The sequence below is a fragment of the Rhizophagus irregularis genome, chromosome 28 (assembly GCF_026210795.1).
Source record: "Rhizophagus irregularis chromosome 28, complete sequence".
In the NCBI taxonomy this organism is placed as follows: domain Eukaryota; kingdom Fungi; phylum Glomeromycota; class Glomeromycetes; order Glomerales; family Glomeraceae; genus Rhizophagus; species Rhizophagus irregularis.
This window is the reverse complement of record NC_089456.1, coordinates 321,689-340,575: the sequence shown is the minus strand read 5'-3', so window position 1 is coordinate 340,575 and position 18,887 is coordinate 321,689. Positions and strand designations below refer to the sequence as shown.

Genomic DNA, 18,887 nt, shown 5'->3' with positions numbered 1-18,887 from the left:
TTGTGGAGAATATTTTCTTTGATACGTTGTATACAAATCTAATTTCGCGTCCGAAAGTCTCTTTGTTGCTTATTCGCAACTGTACCTAGACCTTTGTCTCGTGCGACCTGGGACTGGTACTGCTTCTTGGTGACGACTCATCATACACTTATACGATGACTTCGCACTCTTTAGATGTTTATGGAAAGGGAACAGCTGTGTGGTTTCCAGACGTTAAAGAAGGCTGGACAAGCGCACAGCTGGTTTCAAAGGATGTATCTGGTGATAACGTAAAACTTACATTTTTAACAGACGATGGAAAGGTAATCTTCGTATTCACAAATTCCGTGTTGTGTATAATGCTCGGGAATAAATTTCTTTTCCATTCTTCGCTCTTATATGAAATTCAAATCTGAAGCGTTTTTTTCTTGATTCTGGTTAAGATTAAGTGTGTTTCGAGATAATAAAATTGAATATATTTTATAAAAAAGTTAAATTCAATCTATGTTCAAATTTCTCGTTGCTTTGTGTTTGTTAGGATGTAGTAATTGGAACTACTTTGACCAAATTGTCGAAAACAAATAATGCCGAATTGCCACCTCTGCGTAACCCTCCAATGCTTGAGTCTGCTGATGACTTGACCAGTCTAAGTTATCTTAATGAACCTGCAGGTATTTGACAACTTTTTGTTAATGATTAGACATTTTATCATATTAAATTATAAAATATAAGTTCATGTTAGGCAAATTATATTAATTTTATTAATTTTATCTATTTCATCAGTACTCCACACAATTCGTACGCGTTATTTACAGCGAAATATTTACACATATTCCGGAATAGTTTTGATTGCCACAAATCCGTTCCAATCTGTTTCTCTATATACGCAGGATATTATTCAGGCATATTCCGGAAAACGGCGTGGAGAATTAGAACCACATGTGTTTGCTATCGCTGAAGATGCATATCGTGCAATGCTTAGAGATGAACAAAATCAGACAATTGTTGTATCAGGCGAAAGGTAATTTAATTATTTCATGCGGTATATGAATTTATGAACTAATTAGTGCTAATTTTGTTTACAATTTCAGTGGTGCCGGTAAAACTGCTAGTGCTAAATTTATTATGCGGTATTTTGCGTCAGTTGACGACAAAGACAGATCACAAGATGTAAAGAAATCAAATGCTACGACTTCTGGCATGAGTGAAGTCGAAGAGCAAATTATGGGTATGATGATAACAGATCCTTATCAATAATTATATTATTAACAATATATGTTTATTGTTGCAATTTAAGTTTATAATACAGTACGTTGCATAAGTTCATATTAAAAATTTTTAAATATATTTTTATAGCTACAAATCCTATTATGGAATCTTTTGGTAATGCAAAAACGACCAGAAATGACAATAGTTCGCGTTTCGGCAAATACCTTGAGGTAAATAAATTTTCAATAGAAATTGTGTTAATATGATTTATTATTGATCACATATTGCTTTTAGATTCAATTCGATAAAAATCAAAATATCATTGGTGCCAGGATTAGAACTTATTTATTGGAACGGTCAAGATTAGTGTATCAACCAGAAACCGAAAGAAATTATCATATTTTTTATCAGGTAATGAAAATTTACTCTTCGCTTAAATTTGGTGTTATTTTATCATATTAATTATTTTGTATTAATTATTTAAAATACACAACTGTTAGCTCTGTGCTGGTGCTCCACCATCAGAAAAAAAGAACCTTGAACTCGGTGATTTTACCCAATTTCATTATCTGAAACAAGGTGGCTCAGGTACAATTCCGGGTGTTGACGATGCGGCAGAATTTGAAACCACACAGAAAGCCTTGTCTGTTATAGGGATAACAATTCAAACCCAATGGCAAATTTTTAAACTTTGTGCTGCTCTTCTACATATCGGTAATATTGAAATCACGGAAAGTCGTAATACAGCTATGGTTTCTGAAACAGATCAAGCACTTGTTACTGCAACAAAGTTACTTGGTATAAAAACGGCAGATTTCAGGAAATGGCTTGTTAAAAAACAAATAGTTACTAAGTCTGAGAAAATCGTTAAAGATCTCAACGCGCAACAAGCTAATGTAGTAAGAGACTCTGTTGCCAAATATATTTATGCCAACCTTTTCGATTGGTTAGTTAATGTAATAAATGAAAGTTTGTCTAATGAGGAAGTTGCTAAAAATGTTTCAAGCTTTATTGGTGTTCTTGATATTTATGGTTTTGAGCATTTTAAGAAAAATTCTTTTGAACAATTTTGCATTAATTATGCGAACGAAAAATTACAACAACAGGTTGGGAGATATACATTGTGAATATTTTGCTTCATGTCTTTAAATCTACTTTTTGATTTATTTATAAATTTTTCAATTGTTTAGTTCAATCAACATGTATTTAAATTAGAACAAGAGGTAGGAATAATTTATAGACTTTTTTCATTTTTATAATTAATTAATGTTATTTAAACTCGTAGGAATATGTACGTGAAAAAATCAATTGGACCTTCATTGAATTCAGTGATAATCAACCATGTATTGAATTGATTGAAGGTAAAATAGGAATTCTTTCTCTTTTAGATGAGGTAAAGTTGTTAATTTTACTTATACGTGTACAAAAGTGTATAATAATTTGGTTATTCATCTATAAGGGTTTATTATAATTCAAACATTTATTTAAATAGGAAAGTCGTTTACCAGCCGGTACCGATAGTTCTTGGTGTAATAAACTATATCAACATTTTGATAATCCTACACATAAAAAATATTTCCAGAAACCTCGATTTGGAAATTCAAGTTTTATAATTAGTCATTATGCACACGACGTAGAATACGAGGTGGAAAATTTCTTGGAAAAAAATAAAGATACCGTTCCAGATGAGCATCTCGCATTGTTAAAGAATACTGATTTTGAATTTTTGGATGATATTCTCACTAAAGGATCCGCTATAGCAGCTCCTGCAGCTAAGGTATAATGATATGATTTACTTAAATTAAACAAATCGTATGCTCCGCGATTTATTTTCATTAATAAAATTTTCATTTCTTAGCCCGATGCTAAACGTTCTAGCGTAATAGCAAAGAAGCCAACACTGGGTTCGATCTTCAAAGTAATTAAATGATTTTTTTTTTTGCTTTTTATTATAGTCAGGGTATTATTAAATGTGAAATCATTTCGATATATTTTTAGGCTTCTTTAATAAGTCTCATGGAAACTATTAATTCGACAAATGTTCATTATATTCGATGTATTAAACCTAATGAAGTTAAAGTAGCCTGGAAATTTGAACCTCAAATGGTTTTATCTCAATTACGTGCATGTGGTGTACTGGAAACTATTCGCATTAGTTGTGCTGGTTATCCGTCGCGATGGACTTTTGATGAATTTGTTCAAAGGTATTGATTTTTCAACTTCATTTTACTTAATTAATCAGCTCTTAACATATGAAAATTTGGATTAGATATTATATGCTTGTCCGTTCCAAACATTGGGGCCCAGATACCAAAAAGTTATGTTCTGTTATTCTGGATGATTCTATTAAAGATCCTGATAAATATCAAGTTGGCATAACAAAAATTTTTTTCCGTTCTGGCATGGTAAGTTTAAATAAAGAAAATATTATATATTTAAGTTATATACTGACATAAATATATATATACATATATTAGTTGGCTTACCTAGAAAGGCTCCGCTTAGATAGATTGAATGAATGCGTAACACTTATGCAAAAGAATATGTTACGGCATATGCACCAAAAGAGGTATCAGGCCTTAAAAGCAAGCACTATCAAAATTCAAGCGCTATATAGAAGACGTGTTGCAATGTCAGAGCTTAAACGTCTCCGTGAAGAAAAAGCGGCTATTACTATTCAGAAAAATTGGAGAAGGTATATTCAACGAAAACAATATTTACGTGCAAAGAAGGCTATACATAAATTACAAACAGGTAAAAATAATTCTTTTAAGTTTTGTTTCACATTTTAAAAGTAAATTAAATCATTTCTATAATTCATTAAAATTATAGTTGTTCGAGGTGTTATTGCACGACAGAAATTTGAAGTTTTGTGTCGCAACGCTGCATCTACTAAAATTCAATCTGTTTACCGTGGATGGTAATTTTTCTAATTCAGTATTTAAATTAAAAATTTAATAATTTTTTCCGCTGAGCTTTTCTATTTATTTTCTAAAATGTTAGGGTTGCGCGCCGTGATTATAAGATGACTTTGAAACGTATTATTTATATTCAATCATGCCTTCGTCGTCGTTTGGCAAGAGCTGAGCTTAAGGCGTTGAAAGTTGAAGCACGTTCTGCCAGTCACTATAAAGAAGTTTCGTATAAACTTGAAAATAAAGTTATTGAACTTACACAGAACTTGGAACAAAAATCTCAAGAGAATAAAACCTTAGAAACTAAAACGTTAGCTTTAGAAAGTCAAATTAAATCATGGATTGAAAGGTATGAAAAGTTGGAATCTGATTCTAATAATTTCAAAAGTTCAACAAAACAAAGTACAATTGGAATCGATGAATTCAAGACTCTTCAAACTGAAAAGGAGACACTTGAATCCCGTTATCGAACTTCCCTTGAAAACATCAAGAAGCAAGATACGGAGATTCAACGTCTTACAAGTGAAATAAGTAAAAAAGATGACGAAGTGGCACGGCTTCGTGCAACTGCAGCTAAATATAAGGGAGCTGAAGACCCTGCTACAGTGCTTGCTTTGAAACAGGAGATCTCTACTCTTAGAGAACAATTGACTAAAGTTAAAAGCGGTGTTAGAGGTACTTCGCCTCCGCCACCACATCGCCAAGAAAATGGCTTCTTGACAGCTGCTGGATCCTCTTCACTGAAACTTCCATCACAATCACGAAGACCTCGACGACACAGTTCTGCCGAGTCTTGGGGACCAAATGAAGCGGCCAGACGTAAACCCAAAACATCAGTTGATTTAGTTATGGCTGAAGCAAAGAAACCGGGATTAAGACCGGTTACCGTATCATATACTCAAATGAATGTTCCAAAAATTAAATCTCCAGGTGGCCGTGTTTATTTGCCAGGAGTTGAAGATGACCCAGAAGAAGAGGTAGGAGAATGCGGTTTTATACTTTTTATAATAATTAATTATATAATAATATATTGTAAATTTGGATATTTATCAGATTATGAAGCTTCTTGATGATGAAGATACTCTTGATGAAGAGATTATAAATGGGTTAATTAAGTCTCTGAAAATACCTCTTCCAAGTTTACAAAATCCCCCATCACAAAAAGAAATTCTTTTCCCGGCACGAATCATTAGTCTTTTGGCAAAACAAATGTGGAAATTCGGATTCATAAAAGAATCTGAAAGGTTATTTGCTAATGTAATGAAAACTATTCAAGAACATGTAATGGTAAGCATCAATTTTAGAAAAGAAAGATTTTTTTAATTAAAAACATATTATATCTTAATATTTAAGATTTTTTTAAATCTTTAGGATTTTGAAGGCGATGAAGCAATTCTTCCTGGTGCATATTGGCTTTCTAATGTACATGAATTATTATCATTTGCTAATGCTGCTGAGAGGGATATGTTGCGTGGAGTAAATCCAGCTGCTGAATCAGGAGGAAAAGCGTTTGAATGGCACGATTACGAAAGATTAGTATCTATTGTAAAACATGATCTGGAAAGTCTTGAATATAACATTTATCACACATGGATGAAGGAACTTAAAAAACGGCTATTCAAAATGGTTATTCCTGCAGTAATCGAAAGTCAATCATTGCCTGGGTTTATAACTAATGAGAATAACAGATTTCTTACAAAATTCATTACTGGGCCTACAACCCCTGCTTTCAGTATGGATGACCTTCTTAATTTTTTGAATAAAGTGTGGAAAGCTATGAAATCATATTATGTTGAAATGTCAGTAATTCAGCAAGTAGTCACAGAATTGTTAAAACTTATTGGAGTAACTTCTTTTAACGATTTATTAATGAGGTAATGTAATATTGTACCAATAATCTTATTCTTTGAAATATTTTATATTCTTTTATATCATATATGTATATTTTCTCCTTTTAGACGTAATTTCTGTTCATGGAAAAGAGGTATTGTTTGTCTTTGGTATTTATAGTTACTTCAAAATTTGAAATTTAAAAATTACTTTTATTTGTTTTAATCATAAAAATAGCAATGCAAATACAATATAATATTACTAGAATTGAAGAGTGGTGTAAGAGTCATGAAATGCCTGAAGGCACGCTTCAATTAGAACATTTAATGCAAGCTACTAAATTATTACAACTTAAAAAGGTATGAATATACTTTTTAGTTCAGTTTTATATATATACACATATATTTACTTTATATTATACTAGGCAACATTGGGGGACATTGAGATCATATACGATGTTTGTTGGATGTTGACTCCTACACAAATACAAAAACTTATAAGTCATTATTTCGTTGCCGATTACGAGGTAATCTTTACTAAAAATTTCATTCTATAAATTTATTGTAATATTTAATATTCTTTTTATAATTACAGAATCCAATAAGTCCAGAAATTTTGAAAGCTGTGGCTAGTCGAGTTGTAGCAAATGATAAAACAGATATATTAATGCTTGACGCAACTCCATTAGAGGATTCTGGCCCATTTGAAGTACCTTCACCACGTGATGTGGCACCACCTGATAATTATTTGCCTGCATGGTATATTTTATCACATGCATATATATATATATTTTTAATCAGTAATTTTAACTAATTCCAATTGAATTTTTTTAGGTTAAATTTGCCACACGTAAAACGTCTTGGGACTTTAGCAACATAAATAAATATACAGTCGACCAATATCGTCAATATCACGAAGTAGTTTTTGTATAATATATGAGAACCTTTAAATACGTCTTAGATAAATTATTGGTTGAAATTTTAATAATCTATATTATAGTTATAAATTAATAAGGTAAGTACTATAAAGTGTTATGAATTTATTTATGATAAAACAAAAATACTTTAAATTATTAAATTATTCATTTAAAATTTTATTATAATAATAAAATAAACAATGAGGAAAATACATTAATCAAAACTTAGATTGTAAATAAGTCCTGTTTATTGTACCTATTTTGAATCTTAGTAGGTTTTTAAAACCTTAGCATAAGCTTTCTGAAAGATTTTTACTGAGGCATTTGTCTGCAACTGATGTAAAGTTTTTATTTATATATTTATTGTATTTTACATTATAAGCATTAAAACATTTTACAATAGCAATACTGTTTTTACTCAATAACAACTTTTTCTCCGGCCAAAATTGAAAATGCAAAAGCGCCTGTAAAATACAAAGCTGAGGCAGTATTCCATATAATATTCCAGTTTTTCCCTGTAGAATCCAAGACCCATCCCGTTAATGTCAAACCTACAATGACTGGGATCATTCCTAGAGAATTGCCAAGACCAAAAATTAAGCCACTGTATCGTGGAGCAATATCCAACTTTTATAATTTTTTTTAACGTACATAAAATTAAAGAATGTTTGTTTGTTAAATTATATTGACCCGTGAACTTTACTAAAATGCAGGCTATATTCTTCACCTGGGAAACGGTTAAACCTGCAAGTGTAAAGGAATTTAATCCATTTCCGATAGTTATAAGGATAATTCCTTGTAATGGAGTCTTTGCTACATGTGTCGCCTTTTGTATGGAATACAAATAAATAAACAAATATTTTATGCCAAACTCTAAAATAATACTTGTTTACTTACTAATAAAAGGAATATGGCAATGCCACAACTACCAATGATCTGAGCAATTCGCCTTATAATAATAACACGAACTTTAAGTCTGTTTATAACATAATCAGCAAGTATACCAACAAAAAATCCAGATACTCCTTGAGCAATATAAGGAAGAACTGGCGGGTACAACACATAAAAAAAAAAAATATTATTATTATGTTTTTGTTCATATTACATATGTAATATTTACCTGTAAAATATCCTAAATATTTTATATCAACTCCGAAATGATCCAAGTAATAAGTAGGAAGCCAATTAAGCAGCATGAAGAAACCTCCAGAATGGCAAACGTAAGCGACTTTAAGGGAAATTTTGATACATAAAAATTAAAAATAAGAATAAGAATAAAAATAACAAAAACACGTTATTTTTTTTAAAAAAATTTTACTTATTATAGCCCACACTTCCCGTCTAGAAAAAATTAACCTCCATGGAATATGCGAAGGATTTGAATTTTTTATGGCTGTAAAAGATTCATCAATTTCTTCAGAAATTACATCGTCATCGTCATCACCATCAGCAACATTAATAACATCTTCACTACTTCTATTCATCGCTTCTTCTTCATCAGTAGGTAAACTAGAGTAATAAGATCTACTTTCTTTGTGATTATCTTTTAAAATTAAATCCAATTCTTCTTTTGAAATTCCCGGGTATGTGCTCGGGTCGCTTCCGCCATAGATTTGCCATATTAATGACCATATAACCCCAACAGTCCCAAACACCCAAAAAATACTTTCCCACCCCCAAGGACCGGACCCTAACCATGTGGATACAGGAAAAGCAATTATAGAGCCAAAGTGATTTGAACTCGTTATAATTGCAACAGCACGAGAACGTTCTTCTAGTGGAGCCCAAGACGCAATTAAGGAATGAACGGATGGGAAACAAGCACCCTCGGCAATGCCAAGTAGAATTCGGCACGATAGGAGGTAATTCAAACCTAACTTGGCAGCACTGGGCGTAAGTAAGGTAAAAGTTGTCCAACCAACAGCAGCTAAGTGCCGATAAAAAAAGGATAGGTTCCGTTTATCGAGTTTATTTTTTATCTACCGTAAACCCGTGACACCAAGAAGAATATTTTAACTAACAAATCATCCTTGCTCAATTAAAGTGTTCTTCAGAATACTCACCCACTCCAAGCACCCATTTACCGCCGAACTTATCCGCAAGCGCTCCTCCCAAAACTTGAGTTGTTAAGTAACCTACGAAGAATGAAGATAACACTAGTCCCTGAGTCGTGGAAGACCAGCCAAATTCTTTGGCCATATAAACAATGGCAACAGCTATATTAGATCGATCTTTTGGAGTAAATAAGCTATGAATATCATGTTTGATTCATAGTATTTAGATATATTAATCTTTAACCTGCATAATTAATTAAAATAGCGAGAGCACAGAGACCAAGTACAATTAAACGTCTGGGGATATACAAAGTCTGCCACTTCTTAAACGCGTTCATTCTGAAAAGAATTTTGGAGTATAGTTATCAATCTATTGTTTAGGTATTACCTAGAGGTGGAGATATCATTGGTTGAATGTCATTTGTCCTTGATAATTACAATTTTGTATATAAATCGTGATTTTTAATAAAATATATTTATTTATTTTTCTTTACTTTCACTTATATTTTATAAGAAAAATGAACACTAGATAATAGTAGAAAAAAAGAACTATTATATTAGCAGCATGTTCTTAAAACTGTAAAAAATTCAATGCTTCTTTAAAAATATTTAGAAAAGTTTTTTAATATATGACTTTGGTTATTTATAAATACGTCATATTTGACCATTTGCATTTCAAAGTACTCCTGGTTTTTCTGTTTCTTAATATGGCCTTTTAAGTTTTTTTAATAATAGATGGTTTTCTAATATAATAATACAGACTTCCATCAAATTTAACTAGGAAGAACTTTAGAATTACAAATATGTTATACAAAGTCAGTATATTAGTTTTATACCCTTTAAAGGCCAAAATATTAATGAAACTTGGGTCTTTTTCTTACAAAAAATCCCTTTATATTTGCGTGAGCAAGGTTAGATGAAGTTGTTTCGTATGAAATTTGATTTAGCCGAACAGAATTCTTATTGATAATCAAATTTCTGTTATACTACATACAACAAAAAATTTTTAAGCGGGGCAAATTTAAAATATCAATTTATATCACGTGATATAATTTAATAGTAACTTTGAATTGCTACTAAACTAGCCAGTATATTTTTTAGATTAGCCACCATTTTTTTGTTTGTTGGACATTTTCGGTGTTTCATACTATACAATGAGATAATCCATATATACGAGTTTTAGTTACACAGAGTATTTTTACGTTATTTAGTATTCATGGGAAAAGTATTTTTTCTTTCTTTTGAAAATGAAATTTTATTGAATTGTTTTTAATTTGTACTAGAAAAAAAAGTTTATGGTTTATTTAGAATAAATTAATATATCAGAAAATATCAGAATAGATTGATTTATTTTTATTTTAGTAATAATTGATTAAGGATGTATTGTTTGAATGAAATTTGAAAAAGGGAAGAAAAAAAGGGTTAAGAGAAAAAAAAAAGAAAATATTGATAATATTCAATTATCATTTTCTTCCGAAATTTCATTATTAGGAATCTGGTTCATATTAGTGGGAATAGGGTTCACTTCTAAAGCAGCAGATAGATTCTGGGTATTAGTTGATTCCATTTGAGTGAGGATGGTTTATCCATCCTCTTCGCCTTGACATCGCATCTCAAGAAGGATGGTAAGATCTATTATTATTAGATACTTGTTGATTCATCTAAGGAAAATTTGGGAATTGTTGAGAGGTGTTGTTATTTTGGTAGTACATGTTTTCCTTCAGTGGTTTCTTCTTATGTAATCTCATTAATAACCAGTGGAAGATAGTCAGTATATCACACCTACTAAGATCGCAGTTGTTGAACGTATATTTTAGTTAATTGAATTTGTTTTATTGGCCAAATATCTATTGTTAGGATCATGTCTAGCTTCAACCCAGAATTCAGTCGGTTCAAGATTTTCTAAGCTTTCTTCTATGTAGAAATTGAGAGTCAAATAGAGCTCCGAACAGGTCAGCCAAATTCAGGTAACCTGATCTGACCTGACCTGAAATTCAGGTCAGGTATGAGATTTTTTAAAAAAATTAAGGTCAGGTATGAAGATTGACCTGACCTGATTGACCTGTTGACCTGAAACTATTGATTCTACTATATAAAAAAGTGAATCGCAATACCGCAACTCACTTTTTTTATATAAAATCAATATAAAAAAGTGAATCGCAATATCACAACTCACTTTTTTTATACAAAATCAATATAAAAAAGTGAATCTCAATACCGCAACTCACTTTTTTATATTGATTTTATATAATAAAAGTAAATTGCAGTATTGGGATTCACTTTTTTATATGATTTTAATATAAAAATGTTGAATCGCAATATTTTGAAAAAAAACGTTGTGAAAACGTTTTTTCATAATATTATATTAAAAAATGTTTCGTAACGTTTTTTTTTTGATATTTCAATAATAACGTTGTGAAAACATTTTTTTCATAATGTTATATTAAAAAAAACGTTTTGCAATATTTTTTTTCAATATTTTAATAAAAAACGTTGCAAAAACATTTTTTTTCATAATATTATATTAAAAAAAAAAAGTTTTGTACCGTTTTTTTTCAATACTTTAATAAAAATAGTCCTGAAATTTTTCAGGTTTCAGGTCAGGTCAAATCAAACAGACAACCTGATATAACTTGACCTGACCTGACCCATTTGGAGCTCTAGGGTCAAATAACCGTTAATATTCATGACTGACTTAGTAGTTAATCCTATTAGTATTACGTTAACCCGATATTAGAGCTCCAAATGGGTCAGATCAGGTCAGGTTAATTGATAAACCTGACCTGAAATTTTTTTTCAGGTCAGGTCAGGTCAGGTTATATCAGGTTGTCTGTTTGACTTGACCTGACCTGAAACCTGAAAAATTTCAGGATTATTTTTATTAAAGTATTAAAAAAAACAGTACAAAACTTTTTTTTTTTAATATAATATTATGAAAAAAAAACATTTTTGCAACGTTTTTTATTAAAATATTGAAAAAAAATATTGCAAAACATTTTTTTTAATATAACATTATGAAAAAAATGTTTTCACAACATTATTATTGAAATATCAAAAAAAAAACGTTACGAAACATTTTTTTAATATAATATTAGAAAAAAGAAAAACGTTTTTGCAACGTTTTTTTCAAATATTACGATTCAACATTTTTATATTAAAATTATATAAAAAAGTGAATCCCAATACTGCAATTCACTTTTTTATATTGATTTTGTATAAAAAAAGTGAGTTGCAGTATTGCGATTCACTTTTTTATATAGATTCTATATAAAAAAAGTGAGTTGCGATATTGCGATTCACTTTTTTATATAGATTCTATATAAAAAAGTGAATCGCAATACTGCAACTCACTTTTATTATATAAAATCAATCTGCAACTCACTTTTATTATATAGTAGAATCAATAGTTTCAGGTCAACAGGTTAACAGGTCAATCAGGGCAGGTCAATCTTTATACCTGACCTGAATTTTTTTTAAAAATCTCATACCTGACCTGAATTTCAGGTCAGGTCAGGTCAGGTTACCTGAATTTGGCTGACCTGTTCGGAGCTCTACCCGATATCATTAAAATCCAGAATTGGTAATGACTTGATCGAAATGGCATTTACCTTATCATTTGAGAAAAAAAACATATATATATTTATATATATAAAAAATATATATTTTTTAGCTTATTACGATTTTTTTTTTTTACATAATAAAATATGAAATACATACGGTATACCATCCATCGCATTCTATAAATTTTCCTTTGATTATAACGATTTGTCTATTTTCAAAATCTTCAATTTTGGATTTAATATTTTAATCAGACAGAATAAAGGCTTTGATCTTTAGATAAATAACTTTAGTTGGATCATCATCTTTAATTCTTGTAATACCAGTAATTTCTTTCACAGTAAAGTCTTGTGTTAAACGTTCAGCAATATTATGTACATAACAAATCGTATTGAGTTTTGCAGGTATTTTTTTTTTTTTGCAAATTTTACAAAACCGCATTTTTTTAAAGGTTTATTTAAATTGATTTTTTTTTCTTGATGTGAAATAATTTTTATTCATTTTATTCATAATAAATTTTCAATTTTTTTTTGTTATCACAAATTACGATTGATATGTTTAGTTCCTTTTTTATCAGCAAGTTTTAAACAGATGTATAAAGTGTTAAAAATGCCATGTGTTACTCAACACCAAAAAATGTAGAAAAACAAACCCTTTGTCAATCAACGCCACCTAAAAACGTTGAAAAATGTGTAAAACAACACCAATTTAAATGTAAAATAACATACAGTAAAATAGGACCCTGAATAATACTAATATAACTCACAAATGATCGGCATGCATTTACTATTAACTCTACGCAACTTTTTTTTCATAGTAATGCTATGCAAATCCAAATCTTAGTTCAAAAAAATTTTTGTTACTAATATAATTCATTTCACATTTTTTCTATTAAAATATTAATAAAATCATGCAAACCTCACCATTTTATATTAAAATAGTGTGTTTCGCACTTTTTTCTATTAAAATATTAATAAAATTGTGCGAAAATCACCATTTATTTGTTAAAATGGTGCATTTCGCACTTTTTCTATTAAAATATTAATAATATCATGCGAAACTCACCATTTATTTGTTAAAATAGTGCGTTTCGCACTTTTTTATAATAAAATATTAATAAAATGGTGCGAAACTCTCCATTTATTTGTCAAAATGGTGCGTTTCGCACTTTTTTATATTAAAATATTAATAAAATGGTGCAAAACTCTCCATTTATTTGTCAAAATGGTGCGTTTCGCACTTTTTTATATTAAAATATTAATAAAATGGTGCGAAACTCTCCATTTATTTGTCAAAATGGTACGTTTCGCACTTTTTTATATTAAAATATTAATAAAATGGTGCGAAACTCTCCATTTTTTTGTTAAAATGGTGCGTTTTGCACTTTTTTATATTAAAATATTAATAAAATGTGCGAAACTCCCGATTTTTTTGTTAAAATGGTGTGTTTCGCACTTTTCTATTAAATTATTAATAAAATGGTGTGTTTCGCACTTTTTCTATTAAAATATTAATAAAATGGTACGTTTCGCACTTTTTTATATTAAAATATTAATTAAATGGTGCGAAACTCACCAATTATTTATTAAAATTGTGCGTTTCGCACTTTTTTCTATTAAAATGTTAATAAAATGGTGCGAAATTCACCATTTTTTGTTAAAGTAGTGCATTTCGCACTTTTTTTTTATTAAAAAATATTAAAATAATGCGAAATGCATTACATTTTGTTACTATATACAATTAATTACCAAAATCCGTAATATTGCAAATTTCATAAATATATTACGGACCCATCCTTAATGGTTTTGCGCAACTTAATTTTTATCAATATTATACAATTGATCAACATATAATGCAATATATTTATAAACTCTACGCAAACGTGATATGTGAGTTATTCCAAAATTGACCGATCTACGCAAACTCAATTTATGGGTTTAAAAAGTAATTTCATATAAACTCTACACAAACCCGTTTGTGAGTTATATCAGTATTATTCGGGGTCCTAGTAAAATAATGATAGTTTAAAACCGTGTATACAATGTATAAAAACGCGTATATTGATATTAAAAATGCGTAAAGCAATGATTTTATTGTATATTATTAATATATATATTATATAAAACATGTAAATTTATTTATGATAAATACATATCAATACAAATACATTATCTAATGTAAATTCCTTTTGTTATAATTGGATTGCCGCAGATTTTTAAGCGATCAATGTACGGTTTGGGACACAACAATTCATCAAATAAAATTGTCCAAATTAGAAATTTAATAAAAATATTTTGGATGCATATATTTAAAATAACTCAACATAGTTTAATTGTTACTAACTTAAACTACAAAATGACGTTGAGATTATCCTGATTGGTGATCTAAATCAAAAGTTATTAGCCTGCAAAGTTCGGTATTTTCTTAATAAACAGTAGGATTTGAAACATCTAATTCCAGCCAGAAATTGACAAAATTCTATAATTTAGGCCAGAACTATGACTGGCTGAGAGGTAATGTAGATCATAGAATTTTTTCCCATGGCACGACTAAAGAGACAAGCATAACACTGTCAAAAAATAGCTAAAAAAAGAAAAAAAGCTGTGAAAGATTTGTTCCAGATTTTATTTTTGAAAATATTGATGATTAATAAAGTAAAACATTTCCCGATATGGTTTGATTTTTAACCAATTGCAAATTAGTGTTATATATATCACGTGATTTTTTAAAATCTCAATTTGAAACAACTTGATGATTTGTTCGTGCCCCAACTATACTAAATTTCTTCTCGTTTAGACACAAGACCCCCTGGTGACATAACCATAACAATGTGGGAATATGATTTGTACAACTGAATCACTTGATTGATCTTTCTACGAACTGAAACGAAATAATTATATTAATATTATTAATAATATTGCTAAATTGCAATTGATACATAATGCATACTAGAATAATACATATAGATTAGAAGACAAAAAATGACAACAACAAATAATATCAAATTATAAAAGTCACGTGAACTTTTATTGCTCTCCTTCTAAATCAGCAATTTCTAAATCAGCTGCTTGATTATCATCCGTCATATGTTTATCATAAACATCATCAACACGATGATCAACTTCAATGATTTCATCATCATCGTCAATAGGTGTTATAGGTGTTTTGGGCGAAGATTCATATTCACATTCTTCAGAATCCTAAATAAAGAAATATAATATTACTAGTAATTTAATTTAAAACATTACATACAATTCAGTTAAGTACTTACCACATCTGTATCTGTTATATTTTCAGTCCATTAATCGACAATGTCTGTATCGATTTTTGACGAAAGGTGTTCCTCATCAAATATAACTTCTAATACCGACTGAACCCAAATGGCATGCTCTTTATTAGATGCAAAAACTGATTTAATTATTAACGAAATATAAATATCAGATGACAGATCATGTGAGTCGCTCGGTTTGTATAAATCTTCATGGACCTGTTAAATGTTTTTACTTGCTTTCTATATTCGCATCTGTTGTTTGCTGAAATTATCTTTGAATGGCATTATTCTATTAATACCGAAAGTACTCCATAAACTTTCTTTCAATTTTCTAATGTAGTAATCTTTTTTAACGCAATTTGCGGCAAGTAACTATATTTAATAAAATAAATAAGTTGTTATAAATTTGGCAATTAATAACTAATATATAATACAAATATTACTTACTTATAAATGTATTCTATCATCTCACAAATAATCGAACGAAACTCCTTTTCTGAACAACTTCATGAGTATTTTGGCAGATGTTTCATCATTTTTTAATTTTTCTTTAAAGCGATTTTTCATTTATCAGTCGGTTACTCATCAATGCTCATGAAATAATTCATAAGAAAGATCTTTAATCGCATTCTTAATACATACAAATTGTTATATTTAGTAAATAATATAAAGAAATACATAACTTTAAATCATATATTTACGTGATAAAATTCATCTGAGTTTTTGTCTTTCTTTTTCGTTTTACCCTTTTTTTTAACCTCGACTTCAGTTTCAACGTTGCGATGAGAATCTAATACCGACATTATATTTGAAATCTGGTCTTTTTGTTCATTTAACATAGCTTTAAACCTTTTTTGATTATTAATAATCGTGTTGAGTTTTGATGCTGTTTTTTGATTAATTTGTATTAATTTGGCAAATTCACCAGAACTAACTGCTATAAATTATCATTAATAAGAATAATAAGAACCAATTTGATAATTTATTAACAAAACAATAATGAACAAACAGTATATATCATATCTAACCTTGATCCGTTACTTTAAATAATGATGTTGTCACATTATTATCTAATGGCAATTCTTTACTAATCACTGCCTTAACGCTGGATGATGATGATTTACTAGAACTGGATGCTGCTTTACCAGATGCTTTGCCAGATGTTATTTTACCGAATGCTGCTTTACCAGATGCTGTTTTACCAGATGCTGCTTTATCAGATGCTTTATCAGACGCTACTTTATTAGACGCTTCTTTATCAGATATCGTTGTTTTAATTGAAAAAGGAGGAGAAATTACCACTGAAGGAATATAAGAGGATATTTTACCAGATGCTGCCTTATTACCAGATGCTGCTTTATCAGATATCGTTGTTTTAATAGAAGAAGAAGGAGAGAAGGAAGGAGGAGAAATTACCACTAAAGGGATATAAGAGGATATTGTTGATGATTCATTTATTGCCTGATAAAAACAATAAAATGTATTTAATAAACTAATAATGAATAATATAAACAATAACAAAATTGATAACTGATATTACTTGAGAAGATCCTTTGGTAGTTTTATTGGTACTGATAATAATCTCATCAATATCTCTATCACGAAACAAATCTAACCTTGCAATTTTTGTCTTTTTTGGAGTCTCTATTTGTGAAGCGTCTGAAATTGTTTGATGATTGGCTTTGGTATCTGTTAATTATAATGTATTTTTAGATATTCGTTCACACAAGTTCAAAAAAAAACTAAAATAAAACCTTTCAAATTATTTTGTTCGTTGATCTAAAAGATATTAATTATATAAGTATATTTATACAATCATAATAATTTACAACCAAATATATATAATAATTTAAAATTAAAATAATTACTTCTGTATTTATACTTGTTGACGATCTAGTAGATCTAGTAGACCTAGTACTAGATTTAGTAGTAGGTTTTAGGCGTTTTAAATTATTAAAATCTAAAGAACGTTTGCTGCTGGTTTTATTATTATTATTTTTGTTGTCATCGTTATCCATTGATAAAAAGATGACTGGCAAGAGAGAATTAATTAATTATTAGAATGTGAGAATAAGAAAAAAAAAATATTAGAATATGAGAAAAAAAAATAATCATTTTTTAACTCTTATGTGTGATGATCTACTTGATTTACCTATACGTAAGTATACTCAAGTATAGTTGTTTTCAAAATTCAATTGGCAAATCTGAAATCTGAAATTACAAAATTGTAGTGATCAGATTTTGATAATTTTACTACCATTCGATTCGTCTCATCGAGACGAATCTAATGATATGTGCTTCATTTTTATAGCACCGATATTGATGGAGTTAATTTACTATAAATATTTAATGAATTTTAGTGTCGGAGCATGATCTAGTAATTAGATTTGAATGAATTTACCACTATTCGATTCGACATTATGAGACGATTCTAATGGCGGTAAGATCATCTTTCTAGCATTTAAATTGACGGAGCTATTATGCTATAAATATTTAAAAGTTATTGGTATCAGATAATGTTCCAAAAAAAATCTGATCTGATTTGTATCCACGAATCTGATCTGAGACAGATCAGATCAAATCATAGATTTTATGATCTGTAATCTGATCCAGATCAAAAAAATTTGATCTGATTTGGATCGAATCAAATCAGATTAACAATTCATTCAAATCAGATCAGATCAGATTTGATTAAGGATGATCAAAGTCTGGTCAATTAGATCGGCATGGCAGATTAGTAAACACCGGTCGAAAAGTGTCAAATCAGTCACCAATCGATCAGCCAATCGGGTGCCTGCATTGATGCCTGATTTTACCTATACGATACCAATCGGGCTGCCCGATTGATCACCTGATTTCCGCCATGAATCAGCAATCGTCACCTATCAGGCTGCCTGATTGTTGACAGATAGGTGACAGATTTATGACAGATTGGTAACCGATTGGTAACAGATTGGTAACAGATTGATGACAGATTGGTGACAGATTGGTGACCGATTGGTGACAAATGATAGTTAATTTTATGGTCAATCGATGGTCAATTTATAGTCAATCAATGGTAAATTAATGGTCAATTTATAGTTAATTTATGGTTAATTTATGGTCAATTTATGGTCAATTTATGGTCAATTTTATGGTCAATTTTATGGTCAATT

At 29.4% G+C, this 18,887-nt stretch overlaps 3 protein-coding genes across 4 annotated transcripts; 1 reads left to right on the top strand and 2 right to left on the bottom strand.

Moving 5' to 3' along the window:
* Nucleotides 1-155: 155 nt before the first annotated feature.
* Nucleotides 156-7,077, top strand: OCT59_018724 (uncharacterized protein; the record flags this gene model as incomplete). The annotated part of the gene is made up of 23 exons (XM_066135583.1): nucleotides 156-302; nucleotides 518-650; nucleotides 763-1,000; nucleotides 1,071-1,207; nucleotides 1,336-1,418; nucleotides 1,483-1,599; nucleotides 1,689-2,294; nucleotides 2,379-2,411; nucleotides 2,474-2,581; nucleotides 2,681-2,965; nucleotides 3,047-3,106; nucleotides 3,187-3,392; nucleotides 3,458-3,593; nucleotides 3,666-3,942; nucleotides 4,021-4,108; nucleotides 4,192-5,080; nucleotides 5,157-5,390; nucleotides 5,475-5,977; nucleotides 6,062-6,087; nucleotides 6,171-6,292; nucleotides 6,358-6,459; nucleotides 6,528-6,691; nucleotides 6,767-7,077. 23 exons carry the CDS (start codon nucleotides 156-158, stop codon nucleotides 6,810-6,812), a joined length of 4,740 nt encoding a protein of 1,579 aa, XP_066004857.1. The 3' UTR covers nucleotides 6,813-7,077.
* Nucleotides 7,078-7,173: 96 nt separating this feature from the next.
* Nucleotides 7,174-9,256, bottom strand: OCT59_018723 (uncharacterized protein; the record flags this gene model as incomplete). 2 transcript variants are annotated; one of them, XM_066135582.1, is made up of 7 exons in its annotated part: nucleotides 7,174-7,421; nucleotides 7,501-7,675; nucleotides 7,747-7,895; nucleotides 7,970-8,077; nucleotides 8,168-8,776; nucleotides 8,913-9,065; nucleotides 9,148-9,256. In XM_066135582.1, coding segments are annotated over 7 exons (1,290 nt in total). The 2 variants fall into 2 exon arrangements, with proteins under 2 accessions (XP_066004856.1, XP_025185204.2); XM_025310177.2 differs by having other exon boundaries at nucleotides 7,264-7,476; nucleotides 7,577-7,675; nucleotides 8,913-9,080; nucleotides 9,148-9,241.
* Nucleotides 9,257-15,487: 6,231 nt separating this feature from the next.
* Nucleotides 15,488-17,750, bottom strand: OCT59_018722 (uncharacterized protein; the record flags this gene model as incomplete). The annotated part of the gene is made up of 8 exons (XM_066135581.1): nucleotides 15,488-15,661; nucleotides 15,733-15,743; nucleotides 16,032-16,104; nucleotides 16,434-16,669; nucleotides 16,761-17,193; nucleotides 17,273-17,421; nucleotides 17,487-17,511; nucleotides 17,601-17,750. 8 exons carry the CDS (start codon nucleotides 17,748-17,750, stop codon nucleotides 15,488-15,490), a joined length of 1,251 nt encoding a protein of 416 aa, XP_066004855.1.
* Nucleotides 17,751-18,887: the final 1,137 nt, after the last annotated feature.